Source organism: Centruroides sculpturatus, unplaced genomic scaffold (assembly GCF_000671375.1).
Source record: "Centruroides sculpturatus isolate CEXI.00-Female unplaced genomic scaffold, Cexi_2.0 scaffold1549, whole genome shotgun sequence".
In the NCBI taxonomy this organism is placed as follows: Eukaryota; Metazoa; Arthropoda; class Arachnida; order Scorpiones; family Buthidae; genus Centruroides; species Centruroides sculpturatus.
This window is the reverse complement of record NW_019385872.1, coordinates 44,253-63,022: the sequence shown is the minus strand read 5'-3', so window position 1 is coordinate 63,022 and position 18,770 is coordinate 44,253. Positions and strand designations below refer to the sequence as shown.

At 30.5% G+C, this 18,770-nt stretch overlaps 1 protein-coding gene and 1 pseudogene across 4 annotated transcripts; both read left to right on the top strand.

The window, feature by feature from the left end:
- The first annotated feature begins 278 nt into the window (after positions 1-278).
- LOC111642665 (prostaglandin reductase-3-like) lies at positions 279-15,002 on the top strand. 4 transcript variants are annotated; one of them, XM_023389040.1, is made up of 5 exons: positions 5,639-5,765; positions 5,836-6,013; positions 6,395-6,454; positions 11,345-11,621; positions 14,074-15,002. In XM_023389040.1, exons 4-5 carry the CDS (start codon positions 11,346-11,348, stop codon positions 14,851-14,853), a joined length of 1,056 nt encoding a protein of 351 aa, XP_023244808.1. In that variant the 5' UTR covers positions 5,639-5,765; positions 5,836-6,013; positions 6,395-6,454; position 11,345; the 3' UTR covers positions 14,854-15,002. The 4 variants fall into 4 exon arrangements, with proteins under 4 accessions (XP_023244807.1, XP_023244809.1, XP_023244806.1 ...); XM_023389039.1 differs by lacking the exons at positions 5,639-5,765; positions 5,836-6,013 and adding an exon at positions 279-355; XM_023389041.1 differs by lacking the exons at positions 5,639-5,765; positions 5,836-6,013 and adding an exon at positions 3,644-3,873.
- Positions 2,191-3,440, top strand: LOC111642668 (annotated as a pseudogene).
- Positions 15,003-18,770: the final 3,768 nt, after the last annotated feature.

Genomic DNA, 18,770 nt, shown 5'->3' with positions numbered 1-18,770 from the left:
GTAGTCCGTAAACTTCACACGTGTCGGGCTGTGATTGGAAGGACTCGTAAGAAATCAGATTCCTAAAGAATGGAACGTATCTATGATCTTATAGGGGGGTCGACTGTACCTACGTAGTAATAGTTTTACTGTAAAAATTTCTCCAAGAATTTTATTTTGTTTATCATTTTAATTAATTTAATTTAATAACCGTAATCATACTTTGAACAGAAATAGGGTGTTCTTTTAAATTTATTTATTTATCATTAAGTTGTCATAGAAAGAGACTGATAAGCTATCAAATTGTCTACAACTTCAGTTTTTTAAGGACATAGTCCGTGATATTTTATATCTGTTAAATTGTCAGCTGAGAAAAGTAAGTTAATAAATCTGCTTTAATAATTGCGTACTGTTTTTACCTCTGCTAGAAATGTTACATTATCTAAATAGAATTCTATTATGTCAATAATTTTAAAATAATAATTGAATTATTTTTGAAATGTTTATAAATAATAAATTGATATTTAATAGCAGTGATTGATGGTTAATAAAAATTAATTTTCGCCGTATGGCCAAGCGTTTAATGTAGCAGCGTACTGCTCTGGGAGACTTGTGATCGAATTTTGACGGGTCGAAAAATCTTCAGGAATTTTTCGGGGAGTGGTCCGTCTGGATATGTCGGCTCCCGTCCCTCACCACCCGGCCTCCCAATTGTGGGCCTGGCCGAACCCATAATGGGCTCGCTAAAATGAGGCCTTCTTAGTGCCGACAGGATGGAAAGAGTTGAAAAATGAAAAAATAATAATAATTAATGTTGAAAGTTTGATATTTATTAAAATTTATGTTATACATTAAAATTTCTACTAATTAAGCCAACTTATTTTTATTATTGTGAGGCTGGGGCCTCACCCCTTCCTGACAGAAAACTGGCTGTCGAGTTAAAACCAATAAATCGGTGACTTATTTCGTAAACAGGACCGTTGTTGCCAAGGAACGGGTTGCGAGACGATTTATTTGTCGCATTCCAGACCTAATTGACAGATGGATCTCCCGACGGGGTAACTTCGGACGGTTACTTTATAGAGAGTTTAAAGCAGGACCTGTTGACACTCCTGTGGAGAGGACAGAAAAATACACATTAGAGTATAATTTACGGGGCCTTCATCCGAGGAAGGGCTTAACCCAACTCTAAAGGGGAACAGCCCGGATGAGGATGTTTGGCGACCCCGCGGTCCTAATCGCGTCCCTGGCAATAGACCAGGAACCAATAGAATTACAAGGACCAATGAAAACCTCGGGATTTCGTGTAAAAATGATATAAAAGCCCGAAATCTCAAGAACACGGGAAGTTGCAAGCTGGAAATCGAGAACGACCGTTCCAGAGACCGGACCCGGATTATCCAAGAAGAGGACGGAAGGGACTAGGGACCCGACCTCCCAGTGCCAACTTTTCCATCCCTCCAATCTCCAATTCTCTACCCATGACCTTCGGAAACGAACTTTTTCCGTTTTTTTTTTATTTGTGTGTTCAGCGCCACTTTCCTGTAAGCCCAGAAATTTGACAATGGTGTTTGGATAGTCAGTGGAATCATGCTCGACATTCCAAACAGCATTGTCAAACTTCTAGGCTTACGGGAAAGCGGCGCTGAACGTCCGACGTACACGTTTTCGCGTTTAAAAGTTCGGCCTCAACCTCACTAATATCTCAGGATGAGGTAAAGATCAAGAAACGAAATTTTTTACTCGTGTATAGAGGCATTGATGCTAACTTATTCAATTTTGGTGATCAAAGATGGAGGGGATGAGGAGATGAAGAAGGTCGTGTCTCATATCTCGAGTAGGTTCGAACTTAATGAAGATTCTACTCGTTATTAGAATCTACAATTTTTGTTATAAAACACATCCTTACTCTTAAAATTACAGAGGGCACCGAACAAAATTTAATATAATTTATTATGATTAATTAAATTTGTTTTTTAAAGAAAATTTCACCATAGTCGGGAAAGTGACGTAACTCATTTGTGATTTTTTTAAAATTAATTCTTAATAAGTAAAATATAATTCAATTGTCGCAAAATAATTTATTGAAATGAATATTGTTGGAAAGATTGACAGTAAAACAAATTCAAAATTCAAAATTGACGCCATCGAACTCACGTGAGTTCGGCTCAGCGCTATTTTTGAATTTGGTGACAAAATTCGATAGGAATTATGTGGGAAATATCAACCGAAAGGACTGAATGGAGTTATCTGAAAACAGAAGACTGGTGTGACGTCGGTATAGACACTCTTCGAGAGCTAACTTTGAAGAAATGTCTGAAGAGATACGACGAATTTAACATTCTTCTGGTTGGAAAATTAAGCTTACGCTAGTGTACCCTGCTTAACTCTCCTTTTAAAGTTTGTATCAGTGGCAAAAGTTGCTGGAAACACGATTTAATTATTACCTGATCCAGAAATATTAAACGAAATAGACGTCAACACACACATACACGAGATTTGCAAAGAAGTGAAGTTTACGAAAAAGAACAGAAATTAAATGCATTAGCCATCTGAAGAAGAAGGGAGTTCGGTTTGATTCAAACGTTTCTCGGTTTGATCTCACAGTTACAGACACATCCGGCCATCAAATTAACAACGAAAACTGTTGACTCCCTATTCTAAAATATAATAAATATACACGAGCAATGAGAAAAGTATTTGGAAGAAGAATGTGTAGCTCGTAAGAAGACCATAACGGGTACAAGAGCTCACTGCTGCGTCTACTTCGTTTCTCCTGGTCGCTGGCTGACTCCTCTGGATATTAAATGCATGAAGAGATGGGAAAATCATCGTCCTTTTTCCGTCATAACAAAGAGTGACAGTATAACGCCGGATGAGAAAATAGCCTTCGAGAAAGTTATTAGAAAATGCTTAGAAGAGAACGGAATAGTCGTTTACCCCGTGAAAGACATCGAAGAAACTCGAGAAGATAAGACGATCAACGATCAAATAAGGTCCAAAAATACTCTGCTGTAGTAGGGAAGGAGAAACATCACGAAATCGATGGAAATAAACTGTACCGACGGATGAAACGTTGAGGTTTCGTAGACATCGAAAAGAAAGAGCATTCCGAATTATCGGACCTCAGAGATATGCTAATAAAGACTCATATGATTGTTTGTTTGTTAAATTGTGGCAACGCAACACTTGGGCGATCTGCTTAGGGGATGCCTTCCGAGAGGTCTTTTTTTAAGGATTAACTGGCTCCTATTCAGACGTTACGGACGTGGAAAAATCTCTACGTGGCCAGCCCGTCCTGGCCAGGCGCGAACTCACGACCCAGTTCCCAGTGTTCGGGGGACGGAACCACTTAGTCACTGGTGGGCCCTCGTATCATTGATATGATCGAAGTTACCAGATTATTTTTCTACGAAAAATTTCGTCGCGATGCCCTTAAAGCCAAAAAAAAAAAAAAAAAATGAAAGATTCAAAATAGCAAACAGGCAGAAGAAAAGAAAGCTGCAGCTCTGGGTTTCGTTTGACGTTTAAGAACTTCTGGCCTAGAAGATAAAGCCCCAGTAGCTGATAGTAACCAAGCATCATGTGATGAAGCGTGATTCTCGAGTGGGAACAGCCATGACTCATGGCCCATGAGTCATATGACTCATATTGATAAAAGCTCTTATTCGTCACTGAAACTCTACCAACCAACATAGACTTTAAATTTTCTCCCTAAACTCTATTTTTCCCTAAATTTTCCTCCATCTTTCTAAATTTAGGAGAAAACCCTTAAGTTGGCTTCTCTGTTAATACCGAGAGTCGACTCATCGCTACTGATGTGTCGGCTCATTTAATGGCCTCTTGGCCAATGAATCAGTGAGTCATTAGCACGTGGTTGTAATATATCCCAGGGTAAGGGCGTGTTTCATACAAATTGTTATCGATCACGACCATTTACGAAATAACATTTTACGTATAGTTAAAGTTTAGCCAACTGGACGGAACTGATGAAATTTAAAGTATAATTACATCAGTTACTTTAATTAATTAATGAAACTTCGATTTTAGAAGTTACTTTTAAGTGCTTTGTATATACATGCGTATATAAACTAAGGGCCTTTTATTTGTAGTTTTAGGCTCTTTACCAATCAGAGAGCACAAAAGGGGGCCATAAACTAAGGGCCTAAAAGTAACTTCTACCAAATTTTGTACATATTCTTAAAATTACTTATGAGTNATATACATGCGTATATAAACTAAGGGCCTTTTATTTGTAGTTTTAGGCTCTTTACCAATCAGAGAGCACAAAAGGGGGCCATAAACTAAGGGCCTAAAAGTAACTTCTACCAAATTTTGTATTCTTAAAATTACTTATGAGTATTTAATATTGATTATTTAATAAGTTATTGAATGTAATCATTGTATTTTACCCTTAATTTTCTACAAATTATACATTTATTACTATTTAATAAATTGTATTCAGAATTCAATTTAATTAAGCGTTTTATATTTCACAATATTTCAAATATTTTGAAATATTGTTTTTAGTTTTGTTTCAGTATATTATTTCAAAATTAATGCACAGAGTGAACACAAAGTTCTTACATATGATAAATCAGAAGTTCTAATTACAGTATCTGCCTAACTATATTCCCCAAACAACTTTTTCCCATGTTTTTCTGGTAAACTTCTGTGTTAATGGTTTGTAATTATTAAATTTAAAATAATTCCTGATATCTGTTTTTAAAAGTTTTTGACTGTTTTAATGTAGAATTGAGAAATTTTCTCTTTCACAATACCCTAAAGTACATTGCCACATGTTAAATCTGGATTACAAGGAAGCAAAGTCATATTGAATCCATATCCAATAAATGTCCTGCTAATTTGGACAATCTCCAGCTATAGAACTTTGTGGTCACTCTAAAGTACAAGAAAATATTTCTTTAATGGTATGTAAAATATTTATAATTGATTTATTTGAAAAGATTTAATTATTCATTTAATCAAAAGTTATATTTAATTTATTATACTGTATATAATTAAAAAGAAATGATAACCTTATTAAAGTTGGTGATGATAAACTGCAATTTAAATTTAATATATTATTAATAAATAATGGTTAAATATTTAATATAATATTTAACCATTATAAAGTGAATAATATACAATACAAAAACAATATCAGTTTTTATACAATGACAAAATTTTTAAAATTATAATTGCTTTTTAACGTTAACCAGTATTGAAGCAAGCAATTAATTGAATTATNTATATACATGCGTATATAAACTAAGGGCCTTTTATTTGTAGTTTTAGGCTCTTTACCAATCAGAGAGCACAAAAGGGGGCCATAAACTAAGGGCCTTTTATTTGTAGTTTTAGGCTCTTTACCAATCAGAGAGCACAAAAGGGGGCCATAAACTAAGGGCCTAAAAGTAACTTCTACCAAATTTTGTACATATTCTTAAAATTACTTATGAGTATTTAATATTGATTATTTAATAAGTTATTGAATGTAATCATTGTATTTTACCCTTAATTTTCTACAAATTATACATTTATTACTATTTAATAAATTGTATTCAGAATTCAATTTAATTAAGCGTTTTATATTTCACAATATTTCAAATATTTTGAAATATTGTTTTTAGTTTTGTTTCAGTATATTATTTCAAAATTAATGCACAGAGTGAACACAAAGTTCTTACATATGATAAATCAGAAGTTCTAATTACAGTATCTGCCTAACTATATTCCCCAAACAACTTTTTCCCATGTTTTTCTGGTAAACTTCTATGTTAATGGTTTGTAATTATTAAATTTAAAATAATTCCTGATATCTGTTTTTAAAAGTTTTTGACTGTTTTAATGTAGAATTGAGAAATTTTCTCTTTCACAATACCCTAAAGTACATTGCCACATGTTAAATCTGGATTACAAGGAAGCAAAGTCATATTGAATCCATATCCAATAAATGTCCTGCTAATTTGGACAATCTCCAGCTATAGAACTTTGTGGTCACTCTAAAGTACAAGAAAATATTTCTTTAATGGTATGTAAAATATTTATAATTGATTTATTTGAAAAGATTTAATTATTCATTTAATCAAAAGTTATATTTAATTTATTATACTGTATATAATTAAAAAGAAATGATAACCTTATTAAAGTTGGTGATGATAAACTGCAATTTAAATTTAATATATTATTAATAAATAATGGTTAAATATTTAATATAATATTTAACCATTATAAAGTGAATAATATACAATACAAAAACAATATCAGTTTTTATACAATGACAAAATTTTTAAAATTATAATTGCTTTTTAACGTTAACCAGTATTGAAGCAAGCAATTAATTGAATTATTTTAAAAATAATACTTAAATTGTTTTTAATTTTAATAATAATTATATATATATTTCATTCAGTAATTGTGCCATAAACAAATTTTGTGGATTTCAACTTGAAAATTTTATTCTTCTGTAAAGGTAAAAATACTTTATCTATTTTTTTAGTTTTAATCACAATTGATAAGCATTTTGAATCTCCAGTCTTAATGTTATTTTAATATCTTTATTCTATTATCATGCACAAAATAATATACTTTTATGTTAATAAAACTTGTTATAAAAACTGTTTTTATTATACAGTGGTACCTCAGGTTACGAACGCCCCAGCGTATGAAATTTTCAGGATACGACATGAAATTTGAACATATTTTTGCTCCACGATACGAACAAAAACTCACCATACGACGTTACATTAGTTCGCATTTTTCATTTGTTTTTCTTACTACAGTTATTTTTTTAAATGTATTACTTGGCTTTAATTTGAGTATGTTTTTCGCGTTGGAATGAATTATTTGGTTTTACGTGTAATCGTATGGGGAAAAATGATTCACCTTACGACATTTTCATGATACGATCTCAGTTTCGGAACGGATTAATTTTGTATCCTGAGGTACCACTGTAAATATACTTAATGAAAACATGATCATTGAACTTCAACAATTTCAGTAATATACACTGGTGTCCAAAATTGAAACACAAGCACAAAACCTGTGTAAATCAACGTGAATAGCTGAAACTTATGTTGTACATAAATCAGCAAAGCGCCAACCTATCATACAGGTGTTGTAAAAATGAGACCCGATATCAGTGCACTTTTTTGGCAAAATGTAATGCACTATATGTACAGTGACATTGTTTCCAACAGTCATCTGCTAGTAATATCATCAGTGAGTAAATGCTCCTGATACTCAGTAACTTACCAGGCATACCTCAGAGAGGGCACTAGATGATTCATTGCAATGGAGGGCTGTTCATTTTCTGCATTTTTGCTGTGTATATATTCGTATGTTACTTTAATTTTGGACATGAGTATATTTTTATGTTAATAAAACTTACAAATTTGTGCACAATATCAGAATGGAAATAACATTAGACTATTTCATTGATAATTGGAGACAGTAAATGTATCCAATTATCAATGTTTTGTTTTTGTCTTTCTCTCTAAATTGGATATATTTTTGTGGAATCACTAGTGTCCAATTTAGACAGGTTTTACTATAATTATTTTAATTAATGAGCATATTATCATTCAGCAGTTTTCAAATAATTGGTTAATTATAAGATATAATTTTATTATCAATAAAGTCTTTTACATTTCTTTTGGGGAATCAAATAATAAAATACTTTTAACTTTAAATTTAATGATACTATAAGTAGTAATATCTGCTTTTAGAATCTCTTAAGATGATCAAGTACTTAGCTAATTTTTTTTAAAAGTATTTTTCTACTTGTTTCAATGATTATTGTTATAGATTTCTAAACTAGCCACAAAACAGAAAGGATAAAAAGTGGAATAAAAATTGGAGGTTAGTTTCAAAATCAGCCATATTCACAGCCCTTCCAGACCCAGAAAATGTGGCCATTGGCCATTGTTGAAACTATATGCCTCATATATAATAATGTGTCAAGTTATTAAACAACCAGACCTCATACTGTTATGTTTTTGAAATTATGAAAAATTTTGAAATAGATGAATCACTGAATGATATAATTATTTATAAGCTATTGAACATCTATAATAGTAATATGCTGTTTAGAAAATTATCAGTTGATAATTTTCAATTAATTTAATTTGCTCAGTATCTGTAGTTAAGATAATTTGATGTACTATTACATAAAACTGAACTCTGAACTGCCTAAAATTATCTGAAAATATAACATAAATTTTAAAAAATCTTTATTTTTAATTTAATTTAATTTAATTTATCTTTATTTAAATTTATATTCTTATCATCAGAATTATAATTTTCAATTAAAAAAAAAATCTGTGATAAATAAATCTTAATGCATAAACTGTACTATTACTAAAAAAGTTGACATCACATTTGTTATTAAGAAAACATTTCAAATGTAAATTTCATTTAAACTATTTTTATCAGATGGAAACTATGGAAACATTAGAAAACTCATGTACTTTCAGACTTTACACCAGGAGTTTCCAATCTTTTTCTTGTATTGTCCCCATATACAAAATACTCTTTTCAACTGATCCCTTTAAATTTTTATTTTTCAAGATTTTGCATAATATATCAAGTAAATTATTAAATTAGTTAATTAATTTTCCACATGATTGTTATTATTCTTATTTGCAAATTATCTGAAATTCTTGAAAAAAGTACATGTATCTGATTTTCTCGTTGACCCCTAGTTGACTCCCTGAGTTCCATCAACCACTTTCAAAATTTCATTGACCCCCAAGGGATCTATACCAACCCCATTGGAAATCCCTGCTTCACACACAAATCTTATTAGCAGTCAATAGGAAAAATAAAAATCAAATAGTAAGGGGCTATCCATAAATGATTTCCACACTGGAAAGGAGAAGTCGAGCTTTGGTGAACCTAATTTTATTTCATTAAACTTTATACAGTTTATGCATTTTATTGTATTATAAACAAAACATTATTCTGGGTTTTTATACGGTATTGCCAATTCGGTAGTCCCCGGTTATATGGCTTATTCGGATATATCGTGCTTTTTTGTCTTCCAAAAGTAGAAGCACTTTATCCAATGGTTGGCATGGAGGCTATCACTGTACATATTTATTTCAAAATTTCTTTATGTTTCATTTGTACTTGTGGTATCTATCATTAATAAAGTGATAAAGGATTTAAGGGGGTTGAGTTTTGTTGGATGTCCGAAATGGGAGTTTATGGAAACTGGGACAAGAAAGGAAAAGTAAAAATTTCAAGAAAAATGCAAACACAATTTATGGACAACCCCTAAGCTGGTGTCTTTTCTGAATTTTTCTATCTGTTGTGGACACCTGATAATTAATATAAGGCATAAAAGAACTTGAATTTTCTAAAAAAAAGTTTAGCACTAAGAAAACAAATTTGAATTATTAAAACAAAAAACACAGTTAACTATTGAACATATATGTTTCTTCTTATCAGTTGACTGATGAGATGCTATATGCCCGAAATGTGTAAAAGTACCCGTATCAACTGAATAAAGAGGAAAAACGCCAAGTGTTTTAATAATAACACAGTCTTGTGTTCAATAGTTAATAAATAAGAAAACACGGTTTCAAAAAAACGAAAAAACACAGTATGTTTGCATCAGGTAATTATTATATCCTTCATTAAACTGAAATGCTCTTATTATTTTAGCTTTAAATTTAAAGTAAAATATTTAGAAATTTTTTTTTTTTTTTTTTACAAGGAAACATTATAATTTTTTATTAAATTTTGTATCATATTATCACATCCATTGACAATAATAATTACAAAATTTTCAGATATTTGTTTAATTTAAATAATGTATTTTTCATTTTACTGTAAAAATATAGCATTTTTGTAAGAGTTAAAATGATAAGTGAGAAATATTTTTAAACACAATATAAACAAATTGAAAATGAAATTATTAAATCTCTGTTGCTATATTTCTATAGGAAAAGTCAGATTTTTATTAAAAAAATTAATTTATAAAAATTTTTCAAACATCTCAAATTAAATAATACATTTTTAATTAATTGAACAAGCCAAATTTATTATTATATAAATGAGTTCAAAGCCATTCAGCTTCAATTTCATACACAGTCAAACTTTGATTTTGACATAGGACTAAATTAATTAAGCAAGGTTCTGAACTTAAATACCTCAAATAATAAGAATCAAACATAATAATGGGATATATATGAATATGAAAGTTTGAAGTTCATATAATTTAGTAATAAAAATTGCCAATTTATGTGAATTTTAAAGTTACATTGAGCTTTACAATGATTGTGCTGTTTAAGAGGTCATTATATCATGTTTTGATTATGCTTCAATTCAATTTTTGTATGAAACAAGTTTTAAAAACAATTTTTGAAATGTTGACCAGACAATTTAATCCAGTAACAAATCTATATTTATGATACATTTATGTAAGAAAACAGATTATTTGATAAATATTGTAGAATCCAGTTTGTTACTCAGTGCATTAAAGGTCTGACTAGCTACCCTTCAAGGTGCTGCTTTGCAACTTTGCTAAGTGCTGTGGAGAAGCCTTAATCTCACTATACTCCGACTTCTGTGCTCTACTAAAGTGCTAAGAAATGCAAGCAAACCTTATATTTTTAGAAAAATGTAAGGTTTTGAAGATAGGAAGCAGAAGGGCAGTGAGAATTAGACTATTCCGTAGTGCATAGTAGTACTAAAGATCAGTATCTTAAGGCAAGCTAATCTGAATTTTAAACCCTTTATCATTGAAACAAAGCATTTGAAGGGCTGTGTTTATAGGATATTTTTTGACCTCCTGGGCCTATAGAACAGCTTTAAAAATATTGTAACTTCCTTGCAGAATACCCTGTGTATTAATCAAATCATATTACTATATTAATATACATATATATTATGTATCATCAGCCTGATAATGCTGTTTGAATAGTATCTTTTAATAAAATTCTTATTAAAATTTAATTGGTTCAAAAGTGCAGTATCTTCATTTATGTGTACTGTAATATAACTAACTTTGAATTATGTATAAATCAATTTAATATTGTCATATAATTCAATCCCTTAATTAAATTATCATCAATCAACAGTTATAATGAATTATTCCTTTATTTTTTTATAAGTTTTAAAATAATTTTTTGTTTAGTTTGTTTTAAAATTTTTATTTATTTTTAAACTTGAACAATTATTTTCTTCATATTTTTTGAAAAATATGATGAAAATGATCGATTTTTCATTAGTCAAAGTCATTTATGTTTTAAAAAGTAAATGATTTAATTAATTTTAAATATTTGATTATAGAAAATATATTTTATATTAGTTAATTGGCAATTTATTATATCAAGAATGTAAATAAAATTTTTTTTAGAATGGCAATGACTGGAGTGCTTCCAAAAACATTTCGAAAGTTAATGGTGGTGAAAAAGTCCATAGATTTTCGAGAAGCAGTTTCAATCGTAACCACACCAATGCCTACTTTAAAAAACAATGAAATTCTTGTGCAAAATAGATATGTGGGAATAAATGCTTCTGACATTATTAGATCAGCAGGAAAATACAACCTCAGTGAAACTGTTCCATTTGAAGTAGGATTTGAAGGAATTGGCAAGATTGTTGCTGTTGGAAATGATGTTAAAAAGTATAAAGTATGTATTAATCAAAAACTTTTAAGTAAAAATAATAATAAACTTATTTTTTTATTATCAATTATTTAACATTGAATTTATGAGAAATAAAATCCACACTTTACAGAAAGACATCTGTTCTACAATTCTAATTTTATGAGATTTATAAATCATTTTTATAAATTTGGCATATTTAAATTTCCTAAAAGTTGTAAAAGAAAGAAAGAATTAAAATAATTCTTTCTATTTGGAAACAACTAAATAGTAAACAAACTGTTTAATTTTAAGTGTAAATTTTTCAGTATAACTCATATTTATTTTTTACATGTTCAGTTTTTCTTTTGTTTATTGTATTATGTTATTTCTGTCTACACACCATTGTAAAAGTTAATAAACTATCTTATGAAAAAATAGTCTTTTTTCATAAGATAGTTTAACTTTTTCAATTTCCATTAACTTTTTCAATATCAAAGATAGTTTTTTCATTTTAAAAATCCTGCATTTGAACCTTTGCATCCTCATCTTTATCTTAATTTCTGCCTGGTCACTTTAGTGCACCATGTGTCCAAATAAATTTCAATTTGCAGAACACTAGTATGTGTGGATTATTATTGGGCAATTCCAAATTATTGGTTACTTCTCAGGAGATGCTGGATTAACAAATGGCTAATATATTTTACTTAGTATACAGAGGTGATTATTTTACTACTAACAACATTTTTTTTCAGGTATTCTAGCAAATTATAAATTATTTATAATTTCTTTAAGGAAATACTCAGTGGTGTAGCGTAGTGGGGGCGGCAGGGGCAGCCCGCCCCAGGCAGCACTTTTAGGGGGCAGCAAAATTTCACAATAAATAAATAATATCTTGTAAAAATTTAAACCATTTCATTTCATATTTTTGTCGCACCTATGATTCAGACCGATTGAAATGAGCACAAAATTTTTCATTACTTATTCTATGACAGAACTGAATTTTAGTCTTTTAAATTGAGATACCTAAATAAGGGGGTGGTGAAATTTTCCTCCTCCCCAGGCGGCTGACATCCATGCTATGCCACTGGAAATACTTTTACTATTTCAGAAGGTATATTTAGGTATCTGGTAAGCTATAATGTTTATAGAAGCTCCAAAGAGTTTGTATGTCAGCATATGCACAAACATATGCACCTTTTGTGAGGGGTATGCTAATGATACAATTTTTGCTACAGTTGGTACAGTAGATCCCCCTATAAGACGGTAGATACGTTCCGTTCTTTATGAATCAATTTTGTAGGAATCATAGTTTACGGACTACGGCTGTTTGAAAGGTTTTCTTTCATAAAATTAATCGATTCTAGACTAATTCGACTCAACATTTCCAAAATACGTATATTTTTTTTAAAATAATCCGTATAAACTACGTTATAAACAAAAAATTGTAGGATTACTTACCGAGTGTGTACCCTTTGACTACGCTCGTTGCTAAAGCTTGGTTTCGTCGCGGAACAGCGCATCAAATTGCGGCCGCGATTTCTGATATTATTTTTCTGCGAAAACTTCGTTGACCTTTGGAGACATCATTAATATAAATAATTTTTATGGCCGTTAAATAAGAAATGTTTCTTTCACAAGAAATGTATAAAATTACAGTACTAAACAGACGATAGGTCGCCTAACTCGCCGTAGCGTGACGCTAGACGGCGAAAAATATATATTTAATTATAATAAAGTTACAATAAATTAAGTTAATATATAATTATATATACAGTACCTAATTTATATATAATTAATATATAATTATATGTACAGTACCTAATTTATATATAATTTATATAATACTGTCCAGACGATAGAAATCTCTCCGTAGCGTGGCGCTACGGACGGCGGGAAAGTAGTTCGGCTGCCCGATGACGTTTTACGTATTATAGGAGTTATTTTTACCGTTGTTTACGGATACTGCCACAATTTTTATAGGAATCATAACTATAGGAAACGGTTTTATAGGGGGATCTACTGTATTTTAGTGTAAATACTTCTTTTCCCTTCAGTCATCTGGTGGTAAAAATATGAAAGATATATCAAATTTTGAAAAAGAGCTTATTCAAAATTCAAAAAAAATATTTAATATTTCTGTAACACACCTGAGACATTATTGCAACACACAAGTATGTCACAGCATACAGGTTGGGGAACACTGCATTAGTAATATTTGTAACCTACAACTTGCCATTAGTTATAATCTGAATTATAACTGATGTCAAAATTATATACTAACAGATAATTATATATTAATATTAAAACTAGCATATTATATGAAAGATATTTGTTTTAAGTTAAAAATTATTTATTTTACATTATACACATTTAAAAGTTTTAATTCAAATCCCAATAAGCAAAAATAAAATACTGTAAATTATTAATTAGTTAAGAAAAAAATTAAATGTATTCATTTAAATTATTTAATAATAAATATATTTTATTATAATTACAGAAAGATGATTATATTTTATATATACAATCTGGAGCATATTCGGAATATATTGTGCTTCCAGAGAATGAAGAGTCTGAAGAACTTCCGATATCAAGTACTCTAAGAGAACCTAAACCTGAATATATAGCAATAGCTGGAGCAAGTGGTTTGACAGCAAAACTTTCTCTTGACAAATGTGGAGAGATGAAAACAGGAGAAACTGTTCTCATCACTGCAGCTGCAGGTGGAACTGGACACACAGCAGTTCTTCTTGCCAAACAGAAAAATTGTCATGTAATAGGTACATGCTCTACAAAAGAAAAAGCATCATTCTTAAAAGCACTAGGATGTGACAGAGTTGTTATTACTAAAGAAGAAAAATTACAAGATGTATTAACTTCAGAATATCCCAATGGTGTTGATGTTGTATTTGAAAGTATAGGAGGAGAATTTTTTACTGCTGCTTTATCATCATTGGCAGTTGGTGGCCGTCTCATTATAATTGGATTTATATCAGGTTATAAATCAGGAAATATTCCAGAAATAAATTTGCAAAATTTACCTCAAATACTACTAGCTAAATCAGCTAGTGTGCGTGGATTTTATTTATTTCATTATTTTAAGTATACACGCGAAGCTATGAAAGAGTTATTACATGAATTTGAAGATAAAATAGATAAAATCCACATGGATGATGGCAAGAAAACAGGCAAAGAATTTATTGGACTTGAAGGCATAATTGATGGAGTGGAATATTTGCATTCAACCAAGAGTTATGGCAAGATATTTGTAAGTTTGTAAAATTTGAAGATACTGCATGTATTTTTTATTCTAATAATGTAAACAAGAAATAAATGAAATTTACTAATTTGGATAACTGGAAAATTTGAACTTTTTTGTATGCTAGAATTGAATGAACACTGAATAAATAACATTTGATTTTGTTTGTATATTACAGTAGAATCTGCTTACTGTAATCATGGATATTATCATTGATTATCTAATGTTATCAAATCAACACCGTACTTATCTATAACTGAAATACTAATTACTACATATCATTATCTTCAGATAAACATGCAAATAAACTGTGTTTTGCAGCATCAGTGTCAATATGATTGATAATGTGTAATCATTATCAGTTATTGTGATCAGTTTAACCAGTTCTCTAAATGCTAAATGTTAATTGTTTCAATTGTTATTTTCTCAAAACACAGTAACTTAAAGTATTGGTATTTCTTACTTCAGCTATATGCTAACTATCATTAATATTAGAGTGCATAAAGCAGCAAGAACACAAACTAGATGAATTACTTTTAATTAATAATGAAGATTTATTAATTATAATTATGTTATACATATATTTAATTGTTTTAAGTGCAGTAGACACAGTCCACTACTACTAGTCTTATTTACTTAGGTAATTTTGGTGATTTACTTATGGTAATTATCAGTTGGTTATTACCAGTGTAAGAAAATCCCAAAGTGATTACGTAAATGCATTGTATTTTAGTTACATTTAATATAACTACAGTTTCTGTATATCTTTGAAACTGACAGAAATTATTGTGATCAAAATCAGAAATTAATTGAAGAACAGTCTGAAATTTTACTTTTCTGTAAATATTCTTTAATATTAGATTAAAAGATTATTTTTCTGATAAGTTATGACATTAATTAAGTTTAGAAGTGTTTATTATATCCTAAAAAAGCTTAAATATTTATATATATTCAATATATAATACATACGTCAATTATACATACATATATATACAATAGTATACAAAAACTTATATATAAAAACATATACAAATATTTTTTACATATAAGTTTTTGTATTTGTATTAAAATATTTTATTCAAATATAATAGAAGTATCTGATATAAAACTTTCCAAATTTATAATGAGATAAACTTTTTCTTTAATATAAGAAATATTCTTTTAAATCAGTAAAAGTATGGAGACAAGATATGTAGGAAGAAAGATAAGGGCATGTCTTGCCTTATGGGCATCTTAGTGACCATAGGGCAAAAAGAGTTTTAAAAAACCAGAAAGTAAAATCTTTAAGTCTGTTATTAATATGTAAATTTTCGACTATAAATTAGACTATCTTCTATTATCAGGACTTATTATACTGGTTTTACAGATAATATTACAAAGTCTGTGTTTTATTAATAAAGAAACATTTTACACAGCATTTGTTTGAAAAAAAAGAAAGAAAAAAATTGCTAAAAGAGCCCACTAACTTGTAAGAGGAAAAAGGATCTGCTCTACTTTCAACTCATGATGGCTCTTGATGGCCCTGACTGTTGATGTTTTAACTATGTAATATTGTTACATAGTTAATTTATTTATTTTATTGTGTTTATTGTGTGTTTATTGTGTAGTTGAAATAGTTGAAACTGGGGGACCAAAACACAAAGGCTATTTGCCTTTGTGATTTGGTACCCCAGTGATGTTGCTTGTTGCAAGCTCCAACATTGGTAATGAAAAGTTATATTTTGATTATTAATTAGTGAAAACTTAACTCAAATAAACCTCAGAAGAACATGTTGAATGTTTAAACTTTATCATCAGTCTGAGATAAGCTATTGATTGTTTATAAATTCAATCTTTCAATCTTGAAGATTGAATTTACAAACAATTGCATTTCTACAGCAGTTAGGTTATCAGCTGAGTAAAGTAGATTAAAATATAATTATTAATGGAATGAATAAACTTGCCTCTAAGTTTTACATTATGTGAATAAATTCTCATTGTAATTTTAAATACTTATGATTGAATTTAAATTTTCTTAAAAGTTTCATTTGTCTTTAATGAGTTAGATTGGAGCTAGTGGGCTGTGTGGTTGGTGTCAATTTTACTCTTTGTCATGGGCGTAGCGAGGGGGGGCCTGGGTGGGCACAGCCCCTCCCAGGGAACCTGGTGCCCTCCCCAGGAAATCACAGCCGAAAAAGTGTTGAGTCGATTTGTAAAAACCTAAAGCTAAAATAAAAGTTTTGAATACTAAAAAAAGGTGAACGACATGCTCGGTGCCCAATAATGAACAATAATTTGAAATAATTCAATTTTGTGTCAGGTTGGCCTCCACTAGGCCCCCCCATAACAAAACTCTGGCTACGCCCATGCTCTTTGTAAATAGATTTGACAATGAAATATCACAAAAACTGTGGAGATTATCATTGAAAATTCACAATGTACCAGTTCAGATTTGAATTATTCCTCTGAGAGATATATTATACTATAACAGGAATAGTTCAAAAGGATGCCAATTTGTTATTCGTTATTCAAAAGTAATGTGAATCATTGCAGCAGAAATGCTAGTGATTTGGCTCGCATTACAACACAATTCATAAATCACAGAAAGGAGTAGAAATAGAACCTCGCTGTTCCTGACAGAACTTGGTTAAACCAGTCAGTTAAATTGAGTTCTGATTGCTCATAGGGTCATTTTCCAGTTATGGCTCTCTTCACCCTATGAACAGTAAGAGTCTTTTCTATACCTGTTATGGTATAGAAAATAAGAAAAGAACTATGAGCATCTGGCCACTCCATATGTGGGCTTGGCCCACAATGGAGTGGCCAGATGCTCATAGTTCATTTTTTAACTCTCCATCCTGTGGCACTAAGATGGCCTTTTTAGTGAGCACATTTTGGATACGACTAGGCCCACAATGAGATGGCTAGATGATAAGGGATGGGGCCTGATGTATCTGGACGGATAGTTTCCTCCAAAATATTCCTGGGGTTTTTGCCCCAACATCTGGATTCAATCTCAGATCCCGGGGCAGTAGGCTGCCACCTTAGCTGCTCGGCCATCTGCTTATAAGCTCCCCACGTTTACTAAAAACTTCTAGGAAACAAACTTTTAAAATTATGAATCAAATTTAATAGTAAGTATAATCATAATTAGGCATAAATTGTTAGCATCCAATGTAGTGCATTTACAATAACATTTAAATATTTCATAAAATATTGATTTAGAAAATATTGTTATTTTTGAAAAATTGATTGATAATAAAAAAATTCAATTATTACATTAAAAAAGTAAGCAAATCAAATAAATTTTCTAAATCTAAAAGAAAAAAAATGAAGGCTGCAGAAAATGTCTTTGAATTATGTAACTTGCATCATGCATAGATGTCATATAGAGACTTCTTGATTTGTATTATGTCAAAAAGTCCAAGTTGAAGTCCCGTGTTGTGTGATTTAAACAATAGTATGTGCAATAGATGTGTGTTTGGAACAAGATACCATGATCCAGATGATCTGTGAAGTAACATTTTATTTTAAAGGAAAAGTAAGATATTGGGGACTATATATTTGGTTTGGGGATGCGGTAGGAACTACTTTATTAGCTCATGGGGAGATTGGGATGCCTTGATTATTGATGATTGTGTTGTAACAAACTTATGGAATTGATAAAATATAAAATATAATGGTACTTATGGGTTAAGAGGACGCGGTTAATGTTCAGGGTCGTAGACCATCATGGCGGCTCTTCCTGTTTTAGCCTCGAAACCGGACCGCTTTGGAGACGACGTGTCACGTGACGACGCGAGCGAACGGCGGAGGCGGCTTCTGCGCCGCGATAAACGGGGAAAACCGACGCGCGGGTTAACGTCCATATACGTAGACTCATGGCGGCTCATCTCTGATTTCGCAAAAAGAAAAGGATACAGTGGGGACGCACGTTCTAACCTAACCTAACCTATTCT